The sequence below is a fragment of the Oncorhynchus gorbuscha genome, unplaced genomic scaffold (genome assembly GCF_021184085.1).
Source record: "Oncorhynchus gorbuscha isolate QuinsamMale2020 ecotype Even-year unplaced genomic scaffold, OgorEven_v1.0 Un_scaffold_576, whole genome shotgun sequence".
Classification (NCBI taxonomy): Eukaryota; Metazoa; Chordata; class Actinopteri; order Salmoniformes; family Salmonidae; genus Oncorhynchus; species Oncorhynchus gorbuscha.
The window spans coordinates 459,414-483,820 of NW_025745411.1; the positions used below are offsets into that span (position 1 = coordinate 459,414).

Below are 24,407 nucleotides of genomic sequence, written 5' to 3' on the forward strand. Positions count from 1 at the left end.
ATGTGTTAGTAGTATGAGGAGAACAATAGGATCAATAACATGGTTGATGTGTTAGTAGTATGAGGAGAACAATAGGATCAATAACATGGTTGATGTGTTAGTAGTATGAGGAGAACAATAGGATCAATAACATGGTTGATGTGTTAGTAGTATGAGGAGAATAGGATCAATAACATTGTTGATGTGTTAGTAGTATGAGGAGAATAGGATCAATAACATGGTTGATGTGTTAGTAGTATGAGGAGAATAGGATCAATAACATGGTTGATGTGTTAGTAGTATGAGGAGAACAATAGGATCAATAACATGGTTGATGTGTTAGTAGTATGAGGAGAACAATAGGATCAATAACATGGTTGATGTGTTAGTAGTATGAGGAGTCCAATAGGATCAATAACAGTGGTTGATGTGTTAGTAGTATGAGGAGAACAATAGGATCAATAACATGGTTGATGTGTTGTAGTATGAGGAGAATAGGATCAATAACATTGTTGATGTGTTAGTAGTATGAGGAGAACAACAGGATCAATAACATGGTTGATGTGTTAGTAGTATGACCACAACAGGAGAACAATGGATCAATAACATGGTTGATGTGTTAGTAGTATGAGGAGAACAATAGGATCAATAACATGGTTGATGTGTTAGTAGTATGAGGAGAACAATAGGATCAATAACATGGTACCTGTAATAGACTGCTGTCACAGACCACAACAGGTAGACACCTGTACCTGTAGACTGTGTCACATCCTGACCAGAATAGGATCAATAACATTGTTGTAATGTGTTGTACATATGACCACAACAGGATCAATAACATGGTTGATGTGTTGTAGTATGAGGACAATAGGATCAATAACATGTTGATGTGTTAGTCAGTATGAGGACCACAACAGGATCAGTTAACACCTGTACCTGATGTGCTGTCACATGAGAGAACAACAGGATCAGTTAACACCTGGTTGATGCTGTCCTACCACAACAGGACAGGAGAATAATAGGATCAATAACATGGTTGACCTGTAGTAGTACTGTGTCACATCTGACAACAGGACAGTTAGACACCTGACCTGTAAATGACTGCTGTCAAATGACCACAACAGGACAATAACATGGTTGATGTGTTGTAGTATCCTGAGAATAATAGGATCAATAACATGGTTGATGTGTTAGTAGTATGACACCTGTGAGGTCATTGGAACAACACACAGGTCACATTGACCACAATTTGACAGTTAGAACCTGTACCTGTAACAGACCTGGAACTTCCTGACCATGATGGACAGTTGACACTCTGTTTGAGGGCCTCACATCCTGACCACAACAGGACAGTTAGACACCTGTACCTCAAACACCTGCCAATCAACAACAGGACACACCTGTACCTGTTAGACTGCTGTCACATCCTGACCACAACAGGACAGTTAGACACCTGTACCTGTAATAGACTGCTGTCACATCCTGACCACAACAGGACAGTTAGACACCTGTACCTGTAATAGACTGCTGTCACATCCTGACCACAACAGGACAGTTAGACACCTGTACCTGTAACAGACTGCTGTCACATCCTGACCACAACAGGACAGTTAGACACCTGTACCTGTAACAGACTGCTGTCACATCCTGACCACAACAGGACAGTTAGACACCTGTACCTGTAACAGACTGCTGTCACATCCTGGTTTCAACAGGACAGTTCAGACACCTGTACCTGTAATAGACTGTGTCACATCCTGACCACAACAGGACAGTTAGACACCTGTACCTGTAATAGATCATTGTGCTGTGTGAAATGTGTGTGTGTGTGTGTGTCAGTGTGTGTGTGTGTGTTAAAGACATACTCAAAACCACAACAGGACAGTAGCCACAACAGTGCAGGGGTGAGGTCATGACCAGACAGCGAACTGACCACAACAGGACAGTTAGACACCTGTACCTGTAACAGACTGCTGTCAGCTCATTTTAGACACCTGTACCTGTAGTGCTGTCACATCCTGACCACAACAGGACAGTTCTCCACCACCTGTAACAGACTGCTGTCACATCCTGACCACAACAGGACAGTTAGACACCTGTACCTGTAACAGACTGCTGTCACATCCTGACCACAACAGGACAGTTAGACACCTGTACCTGTAACAGACTGCTGTCACATCCTGACCACAACAGGACAGTTAGACACCTGTACCAGACTGCTGTCACATCCTGACCACAACAGGACAGTTAGACACCTGTACCTGTAACAGACTGCTGTCACATCCTGACCACAACAGGACAGTTAGACACCTGTACCTGTAACAGACTGCTGTCACATCCTGACCACAACAGGACAGTTAGACACCTGTACCTGTAACAGACTGCTGTCACATCCTGACCACAACAGGACAGTTAGACACCTGTACCTGTAACAGACTGCTGTCACATCCTGACCACAACAGGACAGTTAGACACCTGTACCTGTAACAGACTGCTGTCACATCCTGACCACAACAGGACAGTTAGACACCTGTACCAGACTGCTGTCACATCCTGATACCTGTACCTGTAACAGTTAGACACCTGTACTGTAACAGACTGCTGTCACATCCTGACCACAACAGGACAGTTAGACACCTGTACCTGTAACAGACTGCTGTCACATCCTGACCACAACAGGACAGTTAGACACTGTACCTGTCCAGACTGCTGTCACATCCTGACCACAACAGGACAGTTAGACACCTGTACCTGTAACAGACTGCTGTCACATCCTGACCACAACAGGACAGTTAGACACCTGTACCTGTAACAGACTGCTGTCACATCCTGACCACAACAGGACAGTTAGACACCTGTACCTGTAACAGACTGCTGTCACATCCTGACCACAACAGGACAGTTAGACACCTGTACCTGTAACAGACTGCTGTCACATCCTGACCACAACAGGACAGTTAGACACCTGTACCTGTAACAGACTGCTGTCACATCCTGACCACAACAGGACAGTTAGACACCTGTACCTAGACCTGTCAATAGACACCTGTACCTGTAATAGACTGCTGTCACATCCTGACCACAACAGGACAGTTAGACACCTGTACCTGTAATAGACTGCTGTCACATCCTGACCACAACAGGACAGTTAGACACCTGTACCTGTAATAGACTGCTGTCACATCCTGACCACAACAGGACAGTTAGACACCTGTACCTGTAATAGACTGCTGTCACATCCTGACCACAACAGGACAGTTAGACACCTGTACCTGTAACAGACACCTGTACCTGTAACACCTGTACCTGTAACAGACACCTGTACCTGTAACAGACACCTGTACCTGTAACAGACACCTGTACCTGTAATAGACTGCTGTCACATCCTGACCACAACAGGACAGTTAGACACCTGTACCTGTAATAGACACCTGTACCTGTAACATGTGCAATATGCTCCACCATTTCCTGGTTTCTAAAATTCAAATTGTTCGCCTAATTTCAGTTTATATGACAAAATAAGCAAGTACACTGTAGAGAATCATTGTACCGTCTAAACCTCTGAAATATATGATCAATAACCAACAAATAATGTATTTTCAGCTGTTTGAAACTGGTGTACAACAGCTATAAAGACAAAAAAAAACCTCAAAACTTAAGAACGGGAAGCATAGAAAATAGCGCATAGAACATATCTACACATCTTCTTAGGCTTGTTTTCAATGAGAATTACGGATCTATAACTCATTTTCTGTGAATTTGGTTGGTTGAAAAGGTGACATATTGCAGCTTTAATAAACAGACGTTGGGTTTTTTCACTCTGACCAGCTAGATAAGTCATTTATAGTCTCTAGATAAGTCATCTATAGTCTCTTCTCTCTGTCCAGCATGATAACAGTCATCTATAGTCTCTTGATAACAGTCATTTATAGTCGCTTCTCTCTGACCAGCTAGATAAGTCTTCAAATCAAAAGTTAGCCAATCAGGGAGAATAGTCCTCTATCCATCACTTCTGGAATTATTTTTAAATGTCGAGGAAATCTAACACATTTTAAGTGCGGACCTCCGGACCTCAGTGAAGACCAAATGTGGCCCGGCGGGGAAAATGAGTTTGAACCCCCCCCCCATCCCATCCCAGCAGCCTCGGTGTGAGACACTGACCTGCCTCCCTGGCCAGCTCCAGACAGCGTTGTCTCTGCTCAGCCTCGGTGACCTCCTCCAGGAAGAGAGCGTACTGGGCGGTGGCCAGGTCTGGCGGCAGGTGACTGACGTAGAAGGCTATCAGATCAACGTGCTTCTCCCTCATCAACAGAGAGATGTAGGCCTTCAGGACATCCACTGTGACCTCCTCCTGATTGGGTGGCCGGATTAGAGGGGGGACATGAGTGGAGGGATATGTGGATTGTGTGAGGAATGGTTGATGTTTATATAGGTGTATGACAACAGGAGTGTGTTTACTACTGTACCTACATGCCCAGGTAGAACAGGTTGATGTTTATATAGGTGTATGACAACAGGAGTGTGTTTCTCTCTCGCTCTGTGTGTTTACTACTGTACCTACATGCCCAGGTAGAACAGGTTGATGTTTATATAGGTGTATGACAACAGGAGTGTGTTTACTACTGTACCTACATGCCCAGGTAGAACAGGTTGATGTTTATATAGGTGTATGACAACAGGAGTGTGTTTCTCTCTCACTCTGTGTGTTTACTACTGTACCTACAACAGGTCTGTGTGGGTGTTTACTACTGTACCTACATGCCCAGGTAGAACAGGTTGATGTTTATATAGGTGTATGACAACAGGAGTGTGTTTCTCTCTCTCTGTGTGTTTACTACTGTACCTACATGCCCAGGTAGAACAGGTTGATGTTTATATAGGTGTGACAACTTGAGCTGCATGCCCAGACTACGGTAGAACAACAGGTGTGTGTGTGTGTGTGTACTACTGTACCTTGAGCTGCATGCCCAGACTACGGTAGAACAACAGTGTGTGTGTGTGTGTGTACTACTGTACCTTGAGCTGCATGCCCAGACTACAGTAGAACAACAGGTGTGTGTGTGTGTGTGTACTACTGTACCTTGAGCTGCATGCCCAGGCTGCGGTAGAACAACAGTGTGTGTGTGTGTGTGTGTGTGTGTGTGTGTGTGTGTGTGTGTGTGTGTGTGTGTGTGTGTGTGTGTGTGTGTGTGTACTACTGTACCTTGAGCTGCATGCCCAGACTGAGGTAGAACAACAGGTGTGTGTGTGTGTGTGTGTGTACTACTGTACCTTGAGCTGCATGCCCAGACTACGGTAGAACAACACCAGGTGTGTCATGAAGCGCAGCAGGTGAGAGGGCAGAGCAGGACTCCTGGTCAACCAGTTACTGAACTCCTCCAACAGACCTGAACACAACACTGTTTTATACTCTTTCACACAGCAGTAACATACCTGGTGACCAGAACCACAGTCACTCTGGAGAGTGACTGACTACCTCATGTACCTGGTGACCAGAAACACAGTCACTCTGGAGAGTGACTGACTACCTCATGTACCTGGTGACCAGAAACACAGACTACCTCATGTACCTGGTGACCAGAACCACAAAGTCACTCTGGAGAGTGACTGACTACCTCATGTACCTGGTGACCAGAACCACAGTCACTCTGGAGAGTGACTGACTACCTCATGTACCTGGTGACCAGAACCACAAAGTCACTCTGGAGAGTGACTGACTACCTCATGTACCTGGTGACCAGAACCACAAAGTCACTCTGGAGAGTGACTGACTAGTGACCAGAACCACAAAGTCACTCATGTACCTGGTGACCAGAACCACAAAGTCACTCTGGATAGTGACTGACTACCTCATGTACCTGGTGACCAGAACCACAAAGTCACTCTGGAGAGTGACTGACTACCTCATGTACCTGGTGACCAGAACCACAAAGTCACTCTGGAGAGTGACTGACTACCTCATGTACCTGGTGACCAGAACCACAAAGTCACTCTGGAGAGTGACTGACTACCTCATGTACCTGGTGACCAGAACCACAAAGTCACTCTGGAGAGTGACTGACTACCTCATGTACCTGGTGACCAGAACCACAAAGTCACTCTGGATAGTGACTGACTACCTCATGTACCTGGTGACCAGAACCACAGTCACTCTGGATAGTGACTGACTACCTCATGTACCTGGTGACCAGAACCACAAAGTCACCCTGGAGAGTGACTGACTACCTCATGTACCTGGTGACCAGAACCACAAAGTCACTCTACTTCATGTACCTGGTGACCAGAACCACAAAGTCACTCTGGATAGTGACTGACTACCTCATGTACCTGGTGTCCAGAACCACAGTCAAAGTCACAGTCACCAGTGAAAATCAAAGTCACTCTTAGTGACTGTTATATTCTGTGACCAGAAACAAAGTCACTCTGGATAGTGACTGACTACCTCATGTACCTGTTGAACCACAAAGTCATCTGGATAGTGACTGACTACCTCATGTACCTGACCAGAACCACAAAGTCACCCTGGAGAGACTGACCAAAACACTTTGAAGTGACTACATTCATGTACCTGGTGACCAGAACACAAAGTCACTCTGGATAGTGACTGACTACCTCATGTACCTGGTGACCAGAACCACAAAGTCACTCTGGATAGTGACTGACTACCTCATGTACCTGGTGACCAGAACCACAAAGTCACCCTGGAGAGTGACTGACTCCATCGTGACTTTTGTCTGACTGTAGGGTCATTCCATAGGCTGACACGACATGACCATGGACATAAAGTCACAGTCCAGTGAAAATCTCACTTTTAAAAGTTATATTCTGTTAACTCATAATAAATCATGTTGTTGACTCATCCGATACTTATTTGTAGCCAAAACATGAATTACATTTTTTTTAAACTCAAATTTGTATCTCTAACAGACCGTTTAAAAAAGCTTGGCATGTCATGCTAGAACACGATGTCATGCTAGAACACGATGTCATGCTAGAACACGATGTCATGCTAGAACACGATGTCATGCTAGAACACGATGTCATGCTAGAACACGATGTCATGCTAGAACACGATGTCATGGTAGAACACGATGTCATGGTAGAACACGATGTCATGGTAGAACACGATGTCATGCTAGAACACGATGTCATGGTAGAACACGATGTCATGGTAGAACACGATGTCATGGTAGAACACGATGTCATGGTAGAACATGAGATCATGGTGGCTAATTGGATGCTTTTAACACAATTAAAACAATAGTAAGGTAAAACTATTTAACTCACATTGTAATGAATTCTGGGTCCTATTTCATTAGAGATGTAGAAACACTAGACAGCTAGTTAAAGGTTAATAACAGACTCACCGTCTCCCAGGAAACACTAGACAGCTAGTTAAAGGTTAATAACAGACTCACCGTCACCAAGGAAACACTAGACAGCTAGTTAAAGGTTAATAACAGACTCACCGTCACCAAGGAAACACTAGACAGCTAGTTAAAGGTTAATAACAGACTCACCGTCACCAAGGAAACACTAGACAGCTAGTTATAGGTTAATAACAGACTCACCGTCTCCCAGGAAACACTAGACAGCTAGTTAAAGGTTAATAACAGACTCACCGTCCAGGTCACCAAGGAAACACTAGACAGCTAGTTATAGGTTAATAACAGACTCACCGTCACCCAGGAAACACTAGACAGCTAGTTAAAGATTAATAACAGACTCACCGTCCAGGTCACCAAGGATAACTAACTTCTGGATAATGTGGTAGTGTTCTTTCGTCTCTTCCAGGACTTTCTGTGAAGAAGAGGGAAGGAGACATTCAGCATCTTTCACAGGACTATGGGAATCCCTAAAACCTAGACACGATGTAGATAGCTAGTAGACTGCTACGATGTAGATAGCTAGTAGACTGGTACGATGTAGATAGCTAGTAGACTGGGACGATGTAGATAGCTAGTAGACTGGTACGATGTAGATAGCTAGTAGACTGGTACGATGTAGATAGCTAGTAGACTGGTACGATGTAGATAGCTAGTAGACTGGTACGATGTAGATAGCTAGTAGACTGGTACGATGTAGATAGTAGACTGGTAGACGATGTAGATAGCTAGTAGACTGGTACGATGTAGATAGCTAGTAGACTGGTACGATGTAGATAGCTAGTAGACTGGTACGATGTAGATAGCTAGTAGACTGGTACGATGTAGATAGCTAGTAGACTGGTACGATGTAGATAGCTAGTAGACTGGTACGGTGTAGATAGCTAGTAGACTGGTACGGTGTAGATAGCTAGTAGACTGGTACGGTGTAGATAGCTAGTAGACTGGTACGGTGTAGATAGCTAGTAGACTGCTACGGTGTAGATAGCTAGTAGACTGCTACGGTGTAGATAGCTAGTAGACTGCTACGGTGTAGATAGCTAGTAGACTGCTACGGTGTAGATAGCTAGTAGACTGCTACGGTGTAGATAGCTAGTAGACTGCTACGATGTAGATAGCTAGTAGACTGCTACGATGTAGATAGCTAGTAGACTGCTACGATGTAGATAGCTAGTAGACTGCTACGATGTAGATAGCTAGTAGACTGCTACGATGTAGATGGCTAGTAGACTGCTACGATGTAGATGGCTAGCAGACTGCTACGATGTAGCTAGCTAGCAGACTGCTACGATGTAGATAGCTAGCAGACTGCTACGATGTAGATAGCTAGCAGACTGCTACGATGTAGATAGCTAGTAGACTGCTACGATGTAGATAGCTAGTAGACTGCTACGATGTAGATAGCTAGTAGACTGCTACGATGTAGATAGCTAGTAGACTGGTACGATATAGATAGCTAGTAGACTGGCACGGTGTAGACAGCTAGTAGACTGGTACGATGTAAACTGGTACGATGTAGATAGCTAGTAGACTGGTGTGATGTAGATAGCTAGTAGACTGCTACGATGTAGATAGCTAGTAGACTGCTACGATGTAGATAGCTAGTAGACTGGTACGATGTAGATAGCTAGTAGACTGGTGTGATTTGATAGCTAGTAGACTGGTGTGATTTGATAGCTAGTAGACTGGTGTGATTTGATAGCTAGTAGACTGGTGTGATTTGATAGCTAGTAGACTGGTACGATGTAGATAGCTAGTAGACTGGTGTGATGTAGATAGCTAGTAGACTGGTACGATGTAGATAGCTAGTAGACTGGTACGATGTAGATAGCTAGTAGACTGGTACGATGTAGATAGCTAGTAGACTGGTACGATGTAGATAGCTAGTAGACTGGTACGATGTAGATAGCTAGTAGACTGGTACGATGTAGATAGCTAGTAGACTGGTACGATGTAGATAGCTAGTAGACTGGTACGATGTAGATAGCTAGTAGACTGGTGTGATGTAGATAGCTAGTAGACTGGTACGATGTAGATAGCTAGTAGACTGCTACGATGTAGATAGCTAGTAGACTGCTACGGTGTAGATAGCTAGTAGACTGCTACGATGTAGATAGCTAGTAGACTGCTACGATGTAGATAGCTAGTAGACTGCTACGATGTAGATAGCTAGTAGACTGGTGTGATGTAGATAGCTAGTAGACTGGTGTGATGCAGACACACAGCTAGTTTGACAGAGCAGAAAAACAGATGCTTGACCTTTGACTCTGTTGCCAGCAGCTCCTCAAACACCTTCTCTAGTGTCCAGCTGGAGAGAAAAGAGAGACAGTACAATTTACAGTTAGAAATAGAAAGGTTAGATTCCTGATCCTCAGCCCTCCACTAGAGGCTGGGGAGCTTACCTGGTCTCCAGGTATTCTCTACTAGAGGCTGGGGAGCTTACCTGGTCTCCAGGTATTCTCTACTAGAGGCTGGGGATCTTACTTGGCCTCCAGGTATTCTCCACTAGAGGCTGGGGATCTTACTTGGTCTCCAGGTATTCTCTACTAGAGGCTGGGGATCTTACTTGGCCTCCAGGTATTCTCCACTAGAGCCTGGGGATCTTACTTGGCCTCCAGGTATTCTCTACTAGAGCCTGGGGATCTTACTTGGCCTCCAGGTATTCTCTACTAGAGGCTGGGGATCTTACTTGGCCTCCAGGTATTCTCTACTAGAGGCTGGGGATCTTACTTGGCCTCCAGGTATTCTCTACTAGAGGCTGGGGATCTTACTTGGCCTCCAGGTATTCTCTACTAGAGGCTGGGGATCTTACTTGGCCTCCAGGTATTCTCTACTAGAGGCTGGGGATCTTACTTGGCCTCCAGGTATTCTCTACTAGAGGCTGGGGATCTTACTTGGCCTCCAGGTATTCTCTACTAGAGGCTGGGGATCTTACTTGGCCTCCAGGTATTCTCTACTAGAGGCTGGGGATCTTACTTGGCCTCCAGGTATTCTCTACTAGAGGCAGGGGATCTTACTTGGCCTGCAGGTATTCTCTACTAGAGGCTGGGGTTCTTACTTGGCCTCCAGGTATTCTCTACTAGAGGCTGGGGATCTTACTTGGCCTCCAGGTATTCTCTACTAGAGGCTGGGGATCTTACTTGGCCTGCAGGTATTCTCTACTAGAGGCTGGGGTTCTTACTTGGCCTCCAGGTATTCTCTACTAGAGGCTGGGGACCTTACTTGGCCTGCAGGTATTCTCTACTAGAGGCTGGGGATCTTACTTGGCCTCCAGGTATTCTCGTGGCAGCTCCTCCAGCTCCTCGCTGCCCATCCCTGAGGACCGGACCTCCTGTTCCACAAGAGAGTCTACCAGGACCCTGAAGTAGGCCCACACACTGTCCTCCCACGACTCACACACTGGGAGCAGCTAGAGGGAGACAGAGAGACAAATCACTACAACCACTCTACTGTAGTCCAGCTAGAGGGGAGAGACAGAGAGTCTACCAGAACCCTGACCCCCCCCAAAATCCTCTTCCTCCCCCTGACCCCCCCCCAATCCTCTTCCTCCCCCTGACCCCCCAGTCCTCTTCCTCCCCTGACCCCCCAATCCTCTTCCTCCCCCTGACCCCCAATCCTCTTCCTCCCCTGACCCCCCCAATCCTCTTCCTCCCCCTGACCCCCCCCAATCCTCTTCCTCCCCTGATCCCCCAATCCTCTTCCTCTCCCTGACCCCCAATCCTCTTCCTCCCCCGACCCCCCAATCCTCTTCCTCCCCTGACCCCCAATCCTCTTCCTCCCCCTGACCCCCCACATCCTCCTCCACCTAACACATACAAGTCCTACAGAGAGGAGAGAGGAGAGTCTTAGGGAGATAACACCCAACATACCCGTTTGAGGTTCCCACTCAGAACAGCGTAGATGGCTCTCTCATATTTGCTGAAGTGTTCAGTATCAGCCATCCTCCAGCAGCAGACCTTCCACACACAGCGCTGAGGGTTCCCCTCCACCGGTAGCAGCTCTGCCCCGCCTGGACACACCTCAGTTCCATTACAGACCGTTCATAGGGACGTGTGGGTCGTTATGGTGATCCAATTACCGCCACACCGGCGATCACGAGTCATGACCGCAGTCAAATTCTAACGTGACCGTTTGGTCACAGTAACTAAACTTCTCTAAGCTCTGATGATGCTGGTCATGAGTAGCCTACCAAACCTGCTGGTCATGAGTAGCCTACCAAACCTGCTGGTCATGAGTAGTCTACCAAACCTGCTGGTCATGAGTAGTCTACCAAACCTGCTGGTCATGAGTAGCCTACCAAACCTGCTGGTCATGAGTAGCCTACCAAACCTGCAGGTCATGAGTAGCCTACCAAACCTGCTGGTCATGAGTAGCCTACCAAACCTGCTGGTCATGAGTAGCCTACCAAACCTGCTGGTCATGAGTAGCCTACCAAACCTGCTGGTCATGAGTACCAAACCTGCTGGTCTCTACCAAACCTGCTGGTGGTGAGTAGCCTACCAAACCTGCTGGTCATGACCTGCTGGTAGTAGCCTACCAAACCTGCTGGTCATGAGTAGCCTCCCAAACCTGCTGGTCATGAGTAGCCTCCCAAACCTGGTCTGGTAGCCTCACCTGCTGGTCAGAGTAGCCTCCCAAACCTGCTGGTCATGAGTAGCCTCCCAAACCTGCTGGTCATAGTAGCCTCCCAAAGCTGGTCTACCAAACCTGCTGGTCATTAGTAGCCTACCGAACCTGCTGGTCATTAGTAGCCTCCCAAACCTGCCGGTCATTAGTAACCTCCCAAACCTGCTGGTCATTAGTAGCCTCCCAAACCTGCTAACTGCCTGGTACTCAGCCTACCAAACCTGCTGGTCATTAGTAGCCTCCCAAACCTGCTGGTCATTAGTAGCCTCCCAAACCTGCTAACTGCCTGGTACTCAGCCTCCCAAACCTGCTGGTCATTAGTAGCCTCCCAAACCTGCTGGTCTAACTGCCTGGTACTCAGCCTCCCAAACCTGCTGGTCATGAGTAGCCTACCAAACCTGCTGGTCAAAGTCTATCAAACCTGCTGGTCATGAGTAGTCTACCAAAGCCTCCCAAACCTGCTGGTCATTAGTAGCCTCCCAAACCTGCTGGTCATTAGTAGCCTCCCAAACCTGGTCATTAGTAGCCTCCCAAACCCTGGTCATTAGTAGCCTCCCAAACCTGCTGGTCATTAGTAGCCTCCCAAACCTGCTGGTCATTAGTAGCCTCCCAAACCTGCTGGTCATTAGTAGCCTCCCAAACCTGCTGGTCATTAGTAGCCTGCCGAACCTGCTGGTCATGAGTAGCCTACCAAACCTGCTGGTCATTAGTAGCCTGCCGAACCTGCTGGTCATGAGTAGCCTACCAAACCTGCTGGTCATTAGTAGCCTACCAAACCTGCTGGTCATTAGTAGCCTACCAAACCTGCTGGTCATGAGTAGCCTACCAAACCTGCTGGTCATGAGTAGTCTACCAAACCTGCTGGTCATTAGTAGCCTCCCAAACCTGCTGGTCATTAGTAGCCTCCCAAACCTGCTGGTCATTAGTAGCCTCCCAAACCTGCTGGTCATTAGTAGCCTACCAAACCTGCTGGTCATTAGTAGTCTACCAAACCTGCTGGTCATGAGTAGTCTACCAAACCTGCTGGTCATGAGTAGTCTACCAAACCTGCTGGTCATGAGTAGCCTCCCAAACCTGCTGGTCATGAGTAGTCTACCAAACCTGCTGGTCATTAGTAGTCTACCTGCTAACTGCCTGGTACTCAGCACTTTGTTGATTGATTTGACTTTTTAAAATGTCAACGTTCCTAAGGTCTGAATCAGTGTGATGTGTGTGGAAGTCAGGTGATGCTAAATGTGTTTATGTCAATTACCGTGAGACAGACAGTTATTTACATGACAATCACCGGCTGACAAAAAGGTCACGACCTCCACTTGGTGTTATACATCTGTTGGTGAGAGTGTACGGCGGAGAACTGACCTCCGTTGATGTTGGGGTCGTGGTACAGCTTCCATCCCTCCAGAGTAGCAGCTCTCCATGCCTGGCCACAGCGCTTACACAGCCTCTGGGCCTACACACAACCACACGTCACTGTGACTAGAAACCAGTTCAGTGTAACCCTCCCATCCACCAGGTGGCGCTGTACTGAGATCGGTCTCAAAACGCCACCCTATTACCTATACACTGGACTACTTTTGTGACCAGAGAACTCAAATCAAATCAAATTTATTTATATAGCCCTTCGTACATCAGCTGATATCTCAAAGTGCTGTACAGAAACCCAGCCTAAAACCCCAAACAGCAAGCAATGCAGGTGTAGAAGCACCTGCATGAGCCCTGGTCAATAACAGTGAACAGGGAACAAATGGTGCCATTTGAGAGTGTCTCCTGTTTCTCACCTCGTCAGTCATGCCCGCTCTGAGGAGGGTGAAGAGGTACTTCAGCAGTCTGGCATCATCCTCTCTGTCCAGGTCTGCCAGGGGACGTCTCTGTCTGATGGGGGCGTCAGGGTCCTACAGACACACAGTGTTACTTTATGATCTAAGTAAAACAGTGTTTTCCCTATCATGGCATCAGAGCATATAGTAGGAGGAGAGAGTGTATGTGCGAGAGAGAGAGAGCTAGATTGTGAAGATGAGGCCTAAAAGTCCCTCTTACCAGCTCAGTAACCAGGGCAACAACAGGCCTAAAAGCCCCTCTCACCAGCTCAGTAACCAAACATTGAAGCCTTGAAGAACAGGCCTAAAAGCCTGTAACCAGGGGAACTTAAAAAAACAGGCCTAAAAGCCCCTCTTACCAGCTCAGTAACCAGCCTGTGAAGAGCAGGAACTTTGAAGCCTGTGAAGAGCAGGCCTAAAAGCCCCTCTTACCAGCTCAGTAACCAGGGGAACATTGAAGCCTGTGAAGAGCAGGCCTAAAAGCCCCTCTTACCAGCTCAGTAACCAGGGGAACATTGAAGCCTGTGCTGGAGGTGTTTCTTCTCAGTTTCAGAGCATGAAGGGTATTCTCCCTGAAAGTCAAACAGAATATTAGCCAAGGCACATGTTCTTCCTAACGACATACAAGTGCTCGTCTCTCTCAAATGACTCCAGCTACTTACCAGTAGACAGACTTGGCGTAGTATTCAATGTTGTCGGAGAAGTCCCCGATTTCATCTTTGGCGATACTCTCTAACCAATCCACAACCAACTAAGAGAGAGAGGAGGTGAAACGATTATTTAAAACTTTACAATGTCTCTATTACAACCATCCATCAGACCAAACAGGACTGTACCACTAGAGACAGATAATAGGGGAGGAGGTGTGTGTGTGTGTACACTACCAGTCAAAAGTTTTAGAAAACCTGCTCATTCCAGGCCTTTTCTTAATTTGTTACTATTTTCTACATTGTATAATAATAGTAAAGACGTCAAAACTATGAAATAACACACATGGAATCATGTAGTAACCAAAAAAAAAATGTTTTTAAACAAAACAGATTCTTCAAAGTAGCCACCCTTTGCCTTGATGACTGCTTTGCACACTCTTGGCATTCTCTCAACCAGCTTCATGAGGTAGTCACCTGGAATGCATTTCAATTAACACGTGTGCCTTCTTAAAAGTTGATTTGTGGAATTTCTTTCCTTCTTAATGCGTTTGAGCCAATCAGTTGTGTTGTGACATGGTAGGGGTGGTATACAGAAGATAGCCCTATTTGGTAAAAGACCAAGTCCATATTATTGCAAATACAGCTCAAATAAGCAAAGAGAAACAACAGTCCATCATTACTTTAAGACATGAAGGTCAGTCAATCTGGAAAATTTCAAGAACTTGGAACGTTTCTTCATGTGCAGTCGCAAAAACCACCAAGTGCCTTGATGAAACTGGCTCTCATGAGGACCGCCACAGGAAAGGAAGTCCCCTCTGCTGCAGAGAATATGTTAGAGTTACCAGCCTCAGAAATTGCAGCCAAAATAAATGCTTCAGAGTTCAAGTAACAGACCCATCTCAACATCAACTGTTCAGAGGAGACTGCGTGAAATCAGGCCTTTCATAGTCGAATGGCTGCAAAGAAACCACTACTAAAGGACACCAATAAGAAGAAGAGACTTGCTTGGGGCAAGAACCATGAGTAATGGACATTAGATCGGTGGAAATCTGTCCTTTGGTCTGATGAGTCCAAATTTGAGATTTTTGGTTCCAACCGCCGTGTCTTTGTGAGACGCAGAGTAGGTGAACGGATGATCTCCGCATGTGTGGTTCCCACCGTGAAGCATGGAGGAGGAGGTGTGTGTGGTTCCCACCGTGAAGCATGGAGGAGGAGGTGTGTGGTTCATGGAGGAGCAGGTGTGTGGTTCTCACCGTGAAGCATGGAGGAGCAGGTGTGTGGTTCTCACCGTGAAGCATGGAGGAGCAGGTGTGTGGTTCCCACCGTGAAGCATGGAGGAGGTGGTGTGATGGTGCTTTGCTGGTAACACTGTCAGTGATTTATTTAAAATTAAAAAGGCACACTTAACCAGCAAGGCTACCACAGCATTCTGCAGAGATACTCCATCCCATCTGGTTTGCGCTCAGTGAGACTATGATTTGTTTTTCAACAGGGAAATGACCCAACACACCTCCAGGCTGTTTAAGGGCTATTTGACCAAGAAGGATAGTAATGGAGTGCTGCATCAGATGACCTGGCCTCCACAATCACCCAACCTCAACCAAACAAGTGCTCAGCATATGTGGGAACTTCTTCAAGACTGTTGGAAAAGCATTCCAGGTGATGCTGGTTGAGAAAATGCCAAAATTGTGCAAAGCTGTCAAGGCAAAGGGTGGCAACTTTGAAGAATCTAAAATATATTTTGATTTGTTTAACACTTTTTTGGGGGTTACGACATGATTCCATAGGAGTTATTTCATAGTTTTGATGTCTTCACTATTATTCTACAATGTAGAACATGTTGACTGGTACTGCGTGTGTGTGTGTGTGTGTGTGTGTGTGTGTGTGTGTGTGTGTGTGTGTGTGTGTGTGTGTGTGTGTGTGTGTGTGTGTGTGTGTGTGTGTGTGTGTGTGTGTGTGTGTGTGTGAGAGTCTAACCTGACTCTGGCGTACTACAGCATCTCTCTGGAAAAGTTGTTCCATCACCACCTTCTCACTAACACCGGGAGCCTGAGGAGAGATGGTCACACACACAGGAGAGGACAGTTACTCCATGTCCTTCTCTCTCTCCATCACACAGGAGAGGACAGTTACTCCATGTCCTTCTCTCTCCATCACACAGGAGAGAGGACAGTTACTCCATGTCCTTCTCTCTCTCCATCACACAGGAGAGGACAGTTACTCCATGTCCTTCTCTCTCTCCATCACACAGGAGAGAGGACAGTTACTCCATGTCCTTCTCTCTCTCCATCACACAGGAGAGAGGACAGTTACTCCATGTCCTTCTCTCTCTCCCTCTCCATCACACAGGAGAGGACAGTTACTCCATGTCCTTCTCTCTCCATCCATCCATGTCCTTCTCTCTCTCCATCACACAGGAGAGAGGACAGTTACTCCATGTCCTTCTCTCTCCATCACACAGGAGAGAGGACAGTTACTCCATGTCCTTCTCTCTCTCCATCACACAGGAGAGAGGACAGTTACTCCATGTCCTTCTCTCTCCATCACACAGGAGAGAGGACAGTTACTCCATGTCCTTCTCTCTCCATCACACAGGAGAGAGGACAGTTACTCCATGTCCTTCTCTCTCCATCACACAGGAGAGAGGACAGTTACTCCATGTCCTTCTCTCTCCATCACACAGGAGAGAGGACAGTTACTCCATGTCCTTCTCTCTCCATCACACAGGAGAGAGGACAGTTACTCTATTTCCTTCTCTCTCTCTCTCCATCACACAGCTAGAAACACCTGTAGTTCCCTAACGACATCATAGTTGTAGAGGAGTACTCACAGCCACATCCATCATGATGTCATCCTCCAGCTCTGACTGGATCCTGTCTCTGAGGGGGAGGGACACAGTGATGTAACAAAGTCAAACCACATGTCTCCATAGCAACACCATTCCTCTATGTAGAGATGAGGAAAATGAATGCAACAATAGATAGTTACATGTAGACAGGGATATTGTTTTGGATGACATAGCGTAGCGACATTTAGCTATACATTTGTTTTTTGCGCTAGTCTGCTGTACCTACACCTAAACGTTTCCTTCACAGCCTTGTTCTCTTATCTTTTTAAATAGGGAGCCAATTGGTTCAGCATTAAAACATGTCTCTCTCTCTCTCTCTCTCTCTCTCTCTGGTCCCTCTGCAGCAGACATATGGTGAGCATATGTTTGGAACATCGAATCGCAATAAAATCACAATACATTTGGTATCGGCATGTAAGTATTGTGATAATATTGTTTTGTGAGTTCCCTGCTAATTCACAGCCCTAATATATATATATATAGAGAGAGAGAATGGAAGGAACAGACAGCCAGCCAGCTAGCCACTAACCTGTATAGAGAAGAGGTAAAAAGAGAGAGAGCCAGCCAGCCAGCCAGCCAGAGACAGCCAGCCAGCCAGCCAGCCAGCCACTAACCTGTATAGAGAAGAGGTAAAAAGAGAGAGACAGCCAGACAGAGACAGACAGAGCCAGCCAGCCAGCCAGCCAGCCAGCCACTAACCTGTATAGAGAAGTGATGAGGCGCCAGGTGACCATCTCCAGCTGTAAAAGCCATCTCAGCCAGCAGTCTTAGAGGACTTCTGTTGCCCTGGAGCTGCCCTCAATACCAGCCTCTGGAGCATGTCCACCTGGTACACAATACACCATTATCACTATTCATAAGGGCAGCATAGCTATACATACCATTATCACTGTTCATAAGGGCAGCATAGCTATACATACCATTATCACTGTTCATAAGGGCAGCATAGCTTTACATACCATTATCACTGTTCATAAGGGCAGCATAGCTATACATACCATTATCACTGTTCATAAGGGCAGCATAGCTATACATACCATTATCACTGTTCATAAGGGCAGCATAGCTATACATACCATTATCACTGTTCATAAGGGCAGCATAGCTATACATACCATTATCACTATTCATAAGGGCAGCATAGCTATACATACCATTATCACTGTTCATAAGGGCAGCATAGCTATACATACCATTATCACTGTTCATAAGGGCAGCATAGCTATACATACCATTATCACTGTTCGTAAGGGCAGCATAGCTATACATACCTTTATCACTGTTCATAAGGGCAGCATAGCTATACATACCATTATCACTGTTCATAAGGGCAGCATAGCTATACATACAGCATTATCACTGTTCATAAGGGCGGCATAGCTATACATACCATTATCACTGTGTTCATAAGGGCAGCATAGCTATACATACAGCATTATCACTGTTCATAAGGGCAGCATAGCTATACAATACCATTATCACTGTGTTCATAAGGGCAGCATAGCTATACATACCATTATCACTGTTCATAAGGGCAGCATAGCTATACATACCATTATCACTGTTCATAAGGGCAGCATAGCTATACATACCATTATCACTGTTCATAAGGGCAGCATAGCTATACATACCATTATCACTGTTCATAAGGGCAGCATAGCTATACAATACACCATTATCACTGTTCATAAGGGCAGCATAGCTATACATACCATTATCACTGTTCGTAAGGGCAGCATAGCTATACATACCATTATCACTGTTCGTAAGGGCAGCATAGCTATACATACCATTATCACTGTTCGTAAGGGCAGCATAGCTATACAATACACCATTATCACTGTTCGTAAGGGCAGCATAGCTATACATACCATTATCACTGTTCGTAAGGGCAGCACAGCTATACATACCATTATCACTGTTCGTAAGGGCAGCATAGCTATACATACAGCATTATCACTGTTCATAAGGGCAGCATAGCTATACATACAGCATTATCACTGTTCGTAAGGGCAGCATAGCTATACATACAGCATTATCACTGTTCATAAGGGCAGCATAGCTATACATACCATTATCACTGTTCATAAGGGCAGCATAGCTATACACACCATTATCACTGTTCATAAAGGCAGCATAGCTATACATACATCATTATCACTGTTCATAAGGGCAGCATAGCCATACAAGACACCATTATCACTGTTCATAAGGGCAGCATAGCTATACATACACCATTATCACTGTGTTCATAAGGGCAGCATAGCTATACATACCATTATCACTGTTCATAAGGGCGGCATAGCTATACACACCATTATCACTGTTCGTAAGGGCAGCATAGCTATACATACCATTATCACTGTTCGTAAGGGCGGCATAGCTATACACACCATTATCACTGTTCGTAAGGGCAGCATAGCTATACATACCATTATCACTGTTCATAAGGGCAGCATAGCTATACATACCATTATCACTGTTCATAAGGGCAGCATAGCTATACATACCATTATCACTGTTCATAAGGGCAGCATAGCTATACATACACCATTATCACTGTTCATAAGGGCAGCATAGCTATACATACCATTATCACTGTTCATAAGGGCGGCATAGCTATACATACACCATTATCACTGTTCATAAGGGCAGCATAGCTATACATACACCATTATCACTGTTCATAAGGGCGGCATAGCTATACACACCATTATCACTGTTCATAAGGGCAGCATAGCTATACATACCATTATCACTGTTCATAAGGGCAGCATAGCTATACATACACCATTATCACTGTTCATAAGGGCAGCATAGCTATACATACCATTATCACTGTTCATAAGGGCAGCATAGCTATACATACCATTATCACTGTTCATAAGGGCAGCATAGCTATACATACCATTATCACTGTTCATAAGGGCAGCATAGCCATACATACCATTATCACTGTGTTCATAAGGCTGCACACAGCTCTGCATATAAAACACACAATGACTCACACACACACACATACGCTCGCACATACCCACGCTTGAGGAGCAAACCTCCTGCTCTACAAACTCTTGCACACACACACACAATGTTCTAAAACCCCCACACGCATGGGTTCTAAAACACACACACACACACACACACACACACACACACACACACACACACACACACACACACACACACACACACACACACACACACACACACACACACACACACACACACACGTTCTAAAACACACACTCACTCACTAGCTAGCATACCACACAGTAGAGGGCAGTTGGTTGAGGTAAGTGAGAAAACGGTACCTTGTCTTGACAGATGGCTTCATACTCCCCCAGCAGGTCAAAGACAGCAGTGGAGGAGTGTCTGAGATAGGACTGGAGGAACTCTGGGAACAGACTGACTGATGCTGCAGGGTACAGAGGGGGAGGGGGGTCAAAGACAGCAGTGGAGGAGTGTCTGAGATAGGACTGGAGGAACTCTGGGAACAGACTGACTGACGCTGCAGGGTACAGAGGGGAGTGTCTGAGGGACTGGAGGGGGGTCAGAGGTCAGCAGTGGAGGAGTGTCTGAGATAGGACTGGAGGAACTCTGGGAACAGACTGACTGATGCTGCAGGGTACAGAGGGGAGGGGGGTCAGAGGTCAGCAGTGGAGGAGTGTCTGAGATAGGACTGGAGGAACTCTGGGAACAGACTGACTGATGCTGCAGGACACAGAGGGGGAGGGGGGTCAGAGGTCAGCAGTGGAGGAGTGTCTGAGATAGGACTGGAGGAACTCTGGGAACAGACTGACTGATGCTGCAGGACACAGAGGGGAGGGGGGTCAGAGGTCAGCAGTGGAGGAGTGTCTGAGATAGGACTGGAGGAACTCTGGGAACAGACTGGGTACAGAGGGGAGGGGGGGTCAGAGGTCAGCAGTGGAGGAGTGTCTGAGATAGGACTGGAGGAACTCTGGGAACAGACTGACTGATGCTGCAGGGTACAGAGGGGAGGGGGGGGTCAGAGGTCAGCAGTGGAGGAGTGTCTGAGATAGGACTGGAGGAACTCTGGGAACAGACTGACTGACGCTGCAGGGTACAGAGGGGAGGGGGGGTCAGAGGTCAGCAGTGGAGGAGTGTCTGAGATAGGACTGGAGGAACTCTGGGAACAGACTGGGTACAGAGGGGAGGGGGGGGTCAGAGGTCAGCAGTGGAGGAGTGTCTGAGATAGGACTGGAGGAACTCTGGGAACAGACTGACTGATGCTGCAGGGTACAGAGGGGAGGGGGGTCAGAGGTCAGCAGTGGAGGAGTGTCTGAGATAGGACTGGAGGAACTCTGGGAACAGACTGACTGACGCTGCAGGGTACAGAGGGGAGGGGGGGGTCAGAGGTCAGCAGTGGAGGAGTGTCTGAGATAGGACTGGAGGAACTCTGGGAACAGACTGGGTACAGAGGGGGGGGGGTCAGAGGTCAGCAGTGGAGGAGTGTCTGAGATAGGACTGGAGGAACTCTGGGAACAGACTGAGTGACGCTGCAGGGTACAGAGGGGGGGGTCAGAGGTCAGCAGTGTCTGAGATAGGACTGGAGGAACTCTGGGAACAGACTGACTGATGCTGCAGGGTACAGAGGAGGGGGGGTCAGAGGTCAGCAGTGGAGGAGTGTCTGAGATAGGACTGGAGGAACTCTGGGAACAGACTGACTGATGCTGCAGGGTACAGAGGGGAGGGGGGGTCAGAGGTCAGCAGTGGAGGAGTGTCTGAGATAGGACTGGAGGAACTCTGGGAACAGACTGACTGATGCTGCAGGGTACAGAGGGGAGGGGGTCAGAGGTCAGCAGTGGAGGAGTGTCTGAGATAGGACTGGAGGAACTCTGGGAACAGACTGAGTGACGCTGCAGGGTACAGAGGGGGGGTCAGAGGTCAGCAGTGTCTGAGATAGGACTGGAGGAACTCTGGGAACAGACTGACTGATGCTGCAGGGTACAGAGAGGGGGGGGGGGGGTCAGAGGTCAGCAGTGGAGGAGTGTCTGAGATAGGACTGGAGGAACTCTGGGAACAGACTGACTGGTGCTGCAGGACACGCGAAATCTGTCGTTCTGCCCCTGAACAGGCAGTAAACCCACTGTTCCTAGGCCGTCATTGAAAATAAACATTTGTTCTTTAACTGACTTGCCTGGTTAAATAAAAAGGTTAGAAAAATAGATTCTATACATTTACAGAACGACACCCAGCCATTACCCTCTGTAACCCCTTTCCCCAAATCTGGACCTTGTAGTCAGTTACACGTGCTGATTTTCAGACCTGGCTGGGAAACCTGGGAAATGGAACCGCTGGCTCATCAGTGATATTAAACAAATCAATCAACAACCAGGAAGTAAATAAATGAATCTGACCAGCCTCTCCAGGGTCCTCCTCCTTCAGCATTACAGAGGACATGTTGATGTCGTCAGTGACGCTGGTGTCCCCCAGTCCCAGGCCGGACAGAGGAGACGGGTACAGGCTGTTGGTCCAGTCACTGTCATCCAGGTTCTGGAGCCCAGAGGGAGACAGAGACACAGTCAAAAACACAGAAACAACCAGGGTGTTGATCCAGGTTCTGGAGCCCAGAGGGAGACAGAGACACAGTCAAAAACACAGAAACAACCAGGGTGTTGATCCAGGTTCTGGAGCCCAGAGGGAGACAGAGACACAGTCAAAAACACAGAAACAAACAGCATGTGGATCGGCCTCAACGATACATACTTGATTAAAAGGTAGAGTCAGCGAAATTGCACGAGCAGCATCGCAGATATTGCGATGAGCAAGATGCAACACTTCCCTCTCACACAGTATCTGCACGGGGTTCGCTTCACACTCTTACAACATGGTAGCTACATGACCAAAACAGTGGAGAAGTTTAGCCTCGCGCTCCAATGCTCTTTAGTTGTTTACTTTATCTACGTCATATCACTGAGTCTACCTTTAATAAGAGTCAACAACTGATGAATGGTGATGCAGTGTGGTTTAATTGGCTCGGTTGTTCTGTCTCCGGATCCCCTCTTTGGAGAGAGACAGAACCACACAGTGTCTGTCAGCAGACAAAAACACCCAGTCAAGACTGGTATCCATCTCCTCACCATGCTCATACTGCCCAGGGAGGTCGTGGCGTATGGATGAAACGAGGAGTCCTGCGCCCTGTCGCCAAGATGGCCGACACATCTGGGTTCCGAGCAGCACTCTTCGGGGTGACTGTAGGGAGAGGGAGGAGGAATCACCACGACAACAATTACAATAGAGTACAATCTGTTACGACAGTATAGCCTCGTCTCCGGTCACTCTGGGAGACACCAGCTAGTGGACGGTGAGAGTCCGGGTTAACATGGACCTTATGTCTTATTTTATCTAGATGTCTTTATCGTGGTTGACAACACTTATACCTTTAACCAAACAATGCTCTTCATAGCGGAGCCAGAGGCCTGTGTTGGTATTGAAGAGGACAGACTTACAGGACTGTTTGAAGAGGGATCCAGGTGTGTGGCAGGACAGGGAACGGACAGGTGTGGTGGTACTACCATGGTTGTCATCACGAGGAGAAAGGACTGGACAACAACGGTCAGGGAATACAACTGGCTAGTTACTGTTATCTAAAAGACACACCTTATGCAGTCATATAACAGCCCCATGAGACTTCTGTTAGCTAACTATTAGTCTGAACAATGAGCATCAGTAATGCAGGTCTTACATGGTGTAACATAGACAACAGGTAGGTAGGTTGACCAATGAGCATCAGTAATACAGTAACCTAGACAACAGGTAGGTAGGTTTACCAATGAGCATCAGTAATACAGTAACCTAGACAACAGGTAGGTAGGTTTACCAATGAGCATCAGTAATGCAGTAACCTAGACAACAGGTAGGTAGGTTTACCAATGAGCATCAGTAATGCAGTAACCTAGACAACAGGTAGGTAGGTTTACCAATGAGCATCAGTAATACAGTAACCTAGACAACAGGTAGGTAGGTTTACCAAAGAGCATCAGTAATGCAGGTCTTACATGGTGTAACCTAGACAACAGGTAGGTAGGTTTACCATGACAACGGCCCAATAAGGATACAGTTGAATTGAGCCTTCTTCTGA

General features: G+C 46.8%; 1 protein-coding gene, 1 long non-coding RNA gene and 1 pseudogene across 3 annotated transcripts in view; all 3 read right to left on the reverse strand.

The window, feature by feature from the left end:
* LOC124018745 (nuclear pore complex protein Nup107-like) overlaps positions 1-20,720 on the reverse strand; it is a 230,538-nt gene extending 209,818 nt beyond the window's left edge. The window contains exons 1-14 of the mRNA XM_046334097.1: positions 20,617-20,720; positions 18,005-18,131; positions 17,288-17,336; positions 16,435-16,506; positions 14,470-14,558; positions 14,301-14,379; positions 13,769-13,882; positions 13,350-13,440; positions 11,234-11,373; positions 10,628-10,773; positions 9,624-9,672; positions 7,710-7,779; positions 5,251-5,366; positions 4,141-4,330 (exon numbers count right to left, since the gene is read on the reverse strand). Of these exons, the coding sequence (XP_046190053.1) occupies positions 4,141-4,330; positions 5,251-5,366; positions 7,710-7,779; positions 9,624-9,672; positions 10,628-10,773; positions 11,234-11,373; positions 13,350-13,440; positions 13,769-13,882; positions 14,301-14,379; positions 14,470-14,558; positions 16,435-16,506; positions 17,288-17,336; positions 18,005-18,039 (1,240 nt within the window). The 5' untranslated portion in view covers positions 18,040-18,131; positions 20,617-20,720. The remainder of the gene's footprint in view (positions 1-4,140; positions 4,331-5,250; positions 5,367-7,709; positions 7,780-9,623; positions 9,673-10,627; positions 10,774-11,233; positions 11,374-13,349; positions 13,441-13,768; positions 13,883-14,300; positions 14,380-14,469; positions 14,559-16,434; positions 16,507-17,287; positions 17,337-18,004; positions 18,132-20,616) is intronic.
* Positions 5,373-6,235, reverse strand: LOC124018758. 2 transcript variants are annotated; one of them, XR_006835674.1, is made up of 3 exons: positions 5,784-6,235; positions 5,550-5,709; positions 5,373-5,516 (listed from the first exon to the last, which is right to left on the reverse strand). It is a non-coding gene; the product is annotated as an uncharacterized LOC124018758 (long non-coding RNA). The 2 variants fall into 2 exon arrangements; XR_006835673.1 differs by having other exon boundaries at positions 5,550-5,750.
* Positions 20,721-22,915: 2,195 nt separating the features above from the next.
* The window catches only part of LOC124018746, a 7,080-nt pseudogene continuing 5,588 nt past the window's right edge, over positions 22,916-24,407 (reverse strand).